We start from the raw sequence: 9,384 nt of genomic DNA, 5'->3' as shown, positions 1-9,384 counted from the left end.
CCACACAATCAAAAGCCTTTGCATAGTCAATAAAACACAGGTAAACATCTTTCTGGTATTCTCTGCTTTCATCCAAGATCCATCTGACATCAGCAATGGTATTGTCCATTCCATGTCCTCTTCTGAATCCGGCATGAACTTTTGGAAGTTCTCCGTCAATGTATGCTTGCAGTCGTTTAACTTTATTTGCATGGGATATCAAATATATATATTGTCCAATGACTTTCACATTCTGTTGGGTCACCCCTCTTTGGAATGGGCACAAATATGGATCTCTTCCAATTCATCGGCCAGATAGTTGTCTCCAAATGTAATGGCATAGATGAGTGAGTGCCTTCAGTGCCACCTCACTTTCTTGAAAAATTTCAAGTTTTATTCCATCAATTCCTGGTGCCTTGTTCTTTGCCAATTCATTCAATGTACCTTGGACTTCTTCCTTTCAGTATCATTGGCTCTTGATCATATGCTATCTTGAAATGGCTGAACATTAACCATTTCCTTTTGGTACAGTGACTCTTTGTATTCCTTCTATCTTCTTTGGGTGCTGTCTGCATCATTCGTTAATTTGACTAGAGAATCTTTCAATAACGAAAAGTCAAGGCTTGAATTTTTCTTCAGTTCCCCACCAGCTTGAGAAATATTGAGTGTGTTCTTCCTTTTTGGTTTTCTGATTCCAGATCTTTGCACAGTTTGTTGTAATATCTGACTTTGTCTTCTTGAGCTGACCTTTGAAATTTTCTGTTCAGCTCTTGGACCTCCTCATTTCTTCCGTTTGCTTTAGCATCTCTATGCTGAAGCGCAAGTTTCAGTGTCTCTTCTGACATCCATTTTGACCTTTTCCTTCTTTCTTGTCTTCTTAATGACTTTTTGCTTTCTTCCTGTATGATGATGTTCTTGATGTTACCCCACAACTCTTCTGGTCTTCGGTCTTTAGTGTTTAATGTATCAAATCTATTCTTCAGATGATCTCTAAATTCAGGTGGGAAATATTTAAGGTCGTATTTTGGCTCTCATGGACTTGTTTTCATTTCTTCAGCTTTAGTCTGAATTTGCATATGAGCAATTGATGGTCTATTCTACAATCTGCCCCTGGCCTTGTTTTAACTGATGATATGGAACTTTTTCATCGCCTCTTTCCACAGATGTAGTCAATTTGATATCTGTGTATTCCATCTGGTGTGGTCCATGTGTATAGTCCTCTCTCATGCTATCTAAAGAAGGTTTTTGAAATGAACAAATCATTGCTTTTGCAGAATTCTATCATTCAACTCTCCAGCATTATTTCTATCACCAAGGCCGTATTTTCCAACTACTGATCCTTCCTCCTTGTTCCTAACCTTTGCATTCCAATCATGAATAGTGATCAATACATCTTGATTTCATGTTTGATCAATTTCAGATTGAAGAAGTTGGTATAATTCTTCTATTTCATCCTCACTGGCTTTAGTGGTTGGTGTGTAATTTGAATAGTAGTGCTATTAACTGGTCTTCCCTGTAGGCACATGGATATTATCAGATCACAGACAGCGTTGTACCTTATGACTGGTCTGGATATGTTCTTTTTGAGAAATACACCACCATTCCTCTTCACTTTCTTATTCCTGGAATAGTACACCATGTGGTCATCAGATTCAAAATGGCCAGTGCCAGTCCTTTTCAGTTCACTAATGCCTAAGATATCGATGTTTATGAGTTCCATTTCATTTTTGACAACTTCCAATTTTCCCAGATTCATACTTCGTACATTCCATGTTCTGATTTTCAATGGATGTTTACAGCTGTTTCTCTTCATTTTGAGTTGTGCCCCATCAGCAAATGAAGGTCCTGCAGGCTTTACTCCCACGGGCTTTACTCCAGTCACGTCATCATGGTCAACTCTACTTTGAGGAGGCAGCTCTTCCTCAGTTGCATTTTGAGTGCTTTCCAACCTGAGGGGCTCATTTTCCGGCACTGTATCTGATAGTGTTTCTCTGCTATTTGTAAGGTTTTCAGTGACTAAATATTCAGAAGTAGTTTGTCACTCCTTCTTCCTAGTCTGTCTTTGTTTGAAAGCTCATCTGAAACCTGTCTACCATGGATGACCATGCTGTGGCATAGCTTCCAGAATCACAGCAACTCACAAGCCACCACAGTATGACAAACTGACAGATGAGTGGTGGCCTTTATATAATCGGCATCTGATAAGTACTGCTTAATGTAAATAATGGATGAAAAAAACATTTCTTGTGGCCTTCCTCAGACCATCACAGACTTACTAAATTAGAAATTCTGGAAGAGAAGCCCAGGATCCTCATCTCAACAAGCCCTAATGATGAATCCGATGTAAAAATCACTTTTGATAATTTCTGCTAATTATAATAAGATAAATAAAATAAACATTCTATAGGGATCAAACTCCACTATGATGTACTCTGAAGGGACTTCTAAATTTTACTAATGTAATATACATTAATAAAATATATGAGTTTGATATATTGTCAACATTCTGTTTAAATTACAAGAATGGAAAAGTTTCCAATACATGTGTGACTAATAAAATTATATATACAGTATTCCCATCTATGAAAAGGAATTGTTGAGCCTTCTACATATTTTCAAAGTATTTCTTTGGTTGTTAGGGTGCTAATACTTCACAGGTAATGTTTTGAAAAGAGAAAATTATACACAGCTTCTACTCATGTAAGGGAATTCTCAGTTTTCAATTTTACAAAATTTCTATGACTGAGAAAAAGTATATAAAATCTCTTCCATTAACAAGCTGTAATTAAAAATGGTTTTCCTTGCTGTAACTCTTTATAGAAACAAAAAGTTCTCATAAATCTTCACAGGAGCAGAAAGTTCTCCCACAGAATTGCTGGTAGTTTTGAACTGCTATCCTTGAGGTTAGCAACCCAATTTGTAATCACTATGCTACCAGAGCGCCTTTATGTTTAATGTACTCCTTTTTTTTCAATGCATTCTTACTTCTACTAAAAGAATTTTGCAAACTTTCAATGTACTCTTTTGGAAAGAGTATTATTTTGTTTGCTTCTTTAAAAATTTATTATGCTTCTCTTATACCACTTGATACAGGGTCATATGTATGTCTGCTTCTTATTTTGAAAAAGTTTTTAATCCCAACAGAAACTGGTTAGAACATTATTTACCCTAATCTGCCGTCCACATCTGTAATAGTTAGGGTTCTGTGTCAATTTGACTAGGCCAGGACTTCCAGAAATTTGGCAGTTAGGGTGTGCTTATTTTCATGGTGTTGGGACCTTATATCAGGCAGTTAGTTTTACGGGGAGTGACTATGAGCAGCCAATCAGTTGAAGGGATGCTAACTTGGGGGTGTGGCCTGCTCCCAATATAATGGACACATGGGAAGGACTCTTTCTCTCTTTAGCTGGGGACCTGGGACTCTGCAATTGTACGTTATTTCCTTGATAATAAACTTGTCTTTATATATATTTTATATAAATATATACATTTCTGGAGTCCTGGTGTGGCACTGGGGGTTAATGTGCTAGACTTAGGGTCCTATAGTTGGAACCAACTTGATGGCACTTAACAACAAAACCCAAAAAATATGTATTTCATTGGTTTTGCTTCTCTAGGAAACCTGGCCTGAGATAACAACCTACCTCTTTTTTAAATATAATACTTGATTTAAAAACATAAAGAGTATAAAATTTATTTTGCACAAGATAAGAAGAGGGCATGAAAAATATCACTTTCCATGTTATATATATTTGAAAACTAGCACTGTCTAGTCGATTCCAACTCATAGCAACCCTGCATAGGGTTTGAGGTTGCATATCTTCGCAGGACCAGAAAGCCACATCTTTCTCCCATGAAAACATGTATGAGTACTTAAATGTGTTTTTGTGTTTCAAGGAAAAGCTTTAGAAAAACAAACAAAAATTACATGAACTTGGAAAAAAAAAGGTAACTTGGACACCATTACCACAAGAGCTTAAAAACAAAATATTCAGTTTTAGGAAGTTAGCTTACATCATCAGTGTCTTTAACTCGAAGAATTTGTTCTCTCAGGTCTTGCAAATCATTGAAAGTGGACTGTGCTGTGATGGAATAAACTAATGCAAAGCCTTGTCCATTTTTCATGTACAAATCCCTCATTGCTGTAAATTGTTCCTACAGTGGGAGGAAAACAAAAGTTTTGACCAGTTAATCTGACAATTTTTTAGAGTCTACAATGATTGCTCAATGAAAAATATTATAGTATTATACAACAATTCTTAAATTTATAGTGCATGGCAAATACTAATTGAAAAATGAGTACTTAAAGAAACAAAATAAGAGTCCAAAGTAGATTTATGTATAACAAATACACTAATTAGGTTAGAAATATCTCATCTTCAAAGTTACTTATAAACAAATTTATAATGGTAAGTTCTGATTCATAGTGACCCTGTATAGGATTTCCAAGGAGCAGCTGGCAGGTTTGAACTACTGACCTTAAAGTTAGCAGTTCAGTGTTTATTCTACAACGTCACACCAAGATATGGCAATGTTTTGTTGTTAAATGACACTGTGTTGGTTTGCACTCATAGCAACTCTACATAGCATTTCCAAGGAGTGGTTGGTGGGTTTGAATCACCAACCTTGAGATTAGCAGTCTGGTGCTTGTACTATAGTGCCACAGCAGGACTCTATATTATGGTTATAGTTTTTTAAAATATCTTAATGTGTAAGGCATTATTAAAATTATATCTTCAAGTTATCCAGCTATCAAACAATGCTCTAGCTGTATGGGGTCTATCAGCATGCTTATCCCTTATCTTGTCATTTTCCACCATCATTAGACTGTGAGTCTTTAAGGGTAAAATGACAATGCCTGGTACATACTAAGTACGCAAGCATTAGTTGAATCAATACCATATACCCAAAATAAAACTTCCCTTCACTTCAGATTCTTTTAAATCCACTCAAAATACGTTATGGAGCCACTAAAGAATGAATGTTTATGCAAATATTTTTCACATATTTTGAAACATGACAATATATTCAACTTGTTTTAAAAGTATCAGTGAGTGTATGAACATCTGCATTCCAGCCAACATTCTAATTAATCCTTCAATGTCTGACCTATTGTAATTACGAAAGTGTATTATAAAAAACAATGTAAGAATTTAAGAGAATAAAACAATAGCATCCAGATTGAATGCTCGTACTTTCAATGAGCTTAACTAATAAAAACTATAGTGTACTAGCATCTGTAAAGTCATTTTTATACAAACTGTACATATACTTTGGTACTTAATTTTACATACCGTTCCTGCAGTATCCAAGATTTCAAGCATACACTGTTGTGCATCTACTTCAACTTGCTAGGGGAAAATGAACACATACCTTTAGTTTTTATACATACAAGACTCCTTTAATATACACAGAAGCTAGTAAGATTTTAAACACAGACACAGATAATAGCTAGTCAGCAAGTAAATCTCAAGCCAAAACTATAAGACACGGGAAAATAACCAGCTAATCAAGGTCCCCAATGGTATAAGTGTTCCACACAAGAACACTTATATGGTCAAGTCACAATATGAATCATTCAGCACTTAATTCTAGAGAGGACATGATTTTAAAACGTTCCAACAGCATTAGAAGTGTTTGTACCTCACATCTTAGATAATATTTTACATACATATTTCTATATCTCTTATTTATCTATATATCCATGTCTCTAGATAATCACAGCCCCTACCAGTACTGGTAGCAAGCAGTGCCATAGCTATCAGATGAATTATACAAGGGGCCTTTAAAAAGTTTAAACTCCGTTTACCTGGAAATCCCTAGGGTAAAAGAAGAAAAGAAAAGTGATTTAGAATTAGATGTGAAAAGAAGAGAAACAATATTTCTTTATAGCTGAGGTGCAGGATGGGGATTTCCAGGTTTGTGGATGACTACAGTCTTGGGAAGGAGCTCTGGTAGAGTAGTGGTTACGAATCAGGCTGCTAACCTCAAGGTCGGCAGTTCGAAACTACCAGCCATTCCGCGGGAGAAATATGAGGCGTTCTGCTCCTGTAAACATTTACAGCTTCGGAAACGCTGTGCAGGGTCACTGTAAGTCAGAACCGACTCTATGGTACTTAACAACAACAGCAACAGTCATGGAGGGAAAGATGGAAACAGTATCTGTACAGCAGCATGGGCCCAGCTGGCTGCTATATAAGGTCAGAAGACAACTCTCCCCATACTAAGCAAATAAGTTTGTACATGAAGTTTATTGTCACATGCTATTAGTGGACACAGGAATTTAGTTTTCAATTGTTAGCAGCAGTACATTCTCAAGTAATTCTTAGTAGAAAAGTTAGGGAGACCTTTGGACTCTCATCTTTAGGTTCTAAAGAAGGAAGCCTGAGAATCACTTCCAGAGGGGGAAACATGAAGGCTACCTCTAAGGATGGATGACTTCCTCTGAAGTTTATAGGTCTAATTACAATTTTTATGTCAGAATAAATTTAAAATTCTCTTATGTATATATATATGCGTGTTTAAGATTCTTCTATATTGGCAACATACAATGCCAGGAAATAATCAAGTGTCAACTTTTTCCACTATATAGTTTTATAAATTAAATCTGTCTTTCCAGCCTTCTTTGTATACAATATTCAACAAATTATATAACTAAGAATAAATGTTCATATATATGTATATATAATTAAAAGATTATCTAAAGTAAGATATACCTTTCTGTAAGAATCTTCTATCGTAGGATCATATTTTTCAACAAAAATTCCTTGAACAAACTGTACAGTCTGAAAAAAAAAATCCACAGCATTACATTTCTTTGAATTGGGAGAAAACCTATAATTGTCTGCAAACCTACAGACAAGATCTTACATGCCTTTAAAACACAAAAGCATCAACAAACAAAACACATAAGAACAACTCCAAATATGTAAATTTTAAACTATTAATTTCACACTAGAGATTATATTTTTGATGAAAAACAATTGAAATAACATTTGATTAGCTACATTTGGTGAGAAAAAGTTTTAGAAACATCTTGTTTCAATATTAAGAGTTTATATTTGAATTTTAATCATGGGTCCATACAATAATACCTCCCCAATTGCTTAAGGATATACACAGTAACTTAAAATAAAAAAGTACATAATTCTCAGTCTGATCCAAGCATGTCAAATTCTATGGTAGGTAGATACTGAGCAGCCGAGTAAGATGGTTTGATCTCACTTGGCAAAAAGAGAAGATCAATGTATTTCTTTTTGTGGGGTTTTGCTAAATTCTCAAGTATTCAAGTTATTTCTTCTAAGGTTACTCCTTATCCCAGCCTCCATATTCCACCCTGTAAGTTGTGTCTTCTCTCTTGCTATAGTGTTATGGACAAAAAAAATATGACTGCTAAAATTATGCAAAAAACTAGATAGTCAAAGGTTATACCTGAGAAAAGATTTTAAAAATTTTACTTTCTAATATAAAATATATGGTATGAGCCTACTCACAGGGAAAAAGACCAAATTCATTTCAATCTGACTTTGAAATACACATAGATACACATTTTATGTGGTCTCAAGCTCTGTGCTTAGCCCAAACTGCATTCTGGCATAAATTACATCAGTTTGGAACTAATGTTCCAGAAAGAGTATGATTTACCATATATATTAACTGAGAGTTGAGTATAATTACAAGAAAATGATTGCTTCTAAGATCCTTATGAGATTTCACCTTAAGCAACAAATGAAGCTTAATTATAAAAACTTTAATCTCTATAGAAATAACATGCCTTGGAATCAATAGTTTATGTACAGTGAGAACGACTTACCAGAGCAGACTTTCCAACACCTCCTGAGCCAAGTACAACTAACTTATATTCACGCATGGTGTAAACTGGTTAACACCTGTTTAAAATAAAACAAAACAATGAATTACTATGTAATGTCTTTGTATTCCTGTGCTTCTTAGTAAGACATACTCATGAAAGCATTTCTTTAACATGATAACTATAATGCACTAATTTGGAACGTTATATAAATAGTTCTTAAAGGATGCTAATGGTAGGACTTTTTATAAAAGAGCTAGAGGGAAATTACAGAGTTACAAAAACATGAATTTCAGTCATATCCTGAATTAATTCAGAATGAAATATCTAACCGGTTACATTAAGATAAAAAAGAAAAAGGGGGGAGGGGGGGAGAAGACACATGACTTGGAAAGCACAAAGGAGTATTTTATTGGTTATAAAATTCCAGTGATAAATATGCCTACCACCATCCCTTTCTCAGAAACCATCCCCAAACAATAGGAAATATACTATGAATCATCTGTAGCCTTTAGTAACAGGTTACTGAGGGCTACTAAGAGCAAGCCAAGAATATAGCTAATGAATAAAAGACAAAAATTCCTATGTCCTCATGGGTCAGGCAGGGTTCTGCAAGCAAATATGATCTACTATGTATGTTTTTGAAGTCCTGGTGTGGTGCTGTAATAAAGCACTGCCTCAGATACATGTGGAGTAAAGTGGAAGGTCAGCAAAAAGGAGGAAGACCCCCAACAAGACAGAATGACACAGTGGCAGCAGCAGCAACAATTAACTTAAATGTAGTCATTGGGAAGATGATAAAGGACTGGACAAGGTTTCCTTTTGTTGTGCATAGGGTTTATTATGAGTTGGAAATGACTCAAGGAACCTGACAACCTACACAACCACAAGAACGTATGTATGTAAAGAATACTGAAAGTACCACAGACTGCCAGAAAAACAAACAAATTGTTTTAGAATAAGTACAGCTGGATTGCTCTTTAGGAGGAACAATGGAAAGACTTTTTGTACTTTGGACATGCTGCCAGAAGGGACTAGAGTCCCTAGAGAAGGACATCATATTTGACAAAGGGAAGAGTCAATGAAAAAGAGGAAGACCCCCAACAAGATGGATTGATACAGTGGTAGCAATAATGGGCTTATAACAATTGTGAGGATATTCCAGGACCAGGCAGTGTTTCATTCTGTTGCCACAGGGTTGCTATGTGTTGTAAGTGATTCATCAGTACCTAACAACAACATGAGTCAGAATCCATTTGATAGTATTTAACCACAAGAAGTTATGTTAATAAATACCAGAATAACAATTTGCCTCAGTAAATATATTTCTCCACAAACCAATCAGTGGCAGCCCTTTACTTTTTTTAAAGTCAACCAGGAAAGCAGTCACTTAATGAATCAATAAATGCATAGCGGAATGAGAACCAATTGACAATTCTCTTATTTGAATGACTTTTTTTTTTTTTAAGGGGGGGGGGAAGCTTTCATTGTGAATTGAGTGAAGGTTTACAAGGCAGAACATCAGTTTTATATTCAACAAATCATTGCAATGACTGCAACCCCCTCAATGTACTATCAGCCAACAGAATTTACCT

At 35.3% G+C, this 9,384-nt stretch overlaps 1 protein-coding gene across 4 annotated transcripts in view; it reads right to left on the bottom strand.

The window, feature by feature from the left end:
- The window catches only part of RAP1B (RAP1B, member of RAS oncogene family), a 16,856-nt gene extending 8,986 nt beyond the window's left edge, over positions 1 to 7,870 (bottom strand). The window contains exons 1-4 of one of the 4 annotated variants that reach the window (XM_006859535.1): positions 7,793 to 7,870; positions 6,696 to 6,764; positions 5,274 to 5,330; positions 3,994 to 4,134 (exon numbers count right to left, since the gene is read on the bottom strand). In XM_006859535.1, coding sequence (XP_006859597.1) covers positions 3,994 to 4,134; positions 5,274 to 5,330; positions 6,696 to 6,764; positions 7,793 to 7,849 — 324 coding nt within the window. In that variant the 5' untranslated portion in view covers positions 7,850 to 7,870. The remainder of the gene's footprint in view (positions 1 to 3,993; positions 4,135 to 5,273; positions 5,331 to 6,695; positions 6,765 to 7,792) is intronic. The other 3 variants (XM_006859536.1, XM_006859538.1, XM_006859537.1) reach the window with 3 other exon arrangements.
- Between the last annotated feature and the right edge of the window lie 1,514 nt (positions 7,871 to 9,384).

This window comes from Chrysochloris asiatica, unplaced genomic scaffold, assembly GCF_000296735.1.
Source record: "Chrysochloris asiatica unplaced genomic scaffold, ChrAsi1.0 scaffold00033, whole genome shotgun sequence".
Classification (NCBI taxonomy): Eukaryota; Metazoa; Chordata; class Mammalia; order Afrosoricida; family Chrysochloridae; genus Chrysochloris; species Chrysochloris asiatica.
This window is presented reverse-complemented; position numbering and strand designations above follow the sequence as displayed.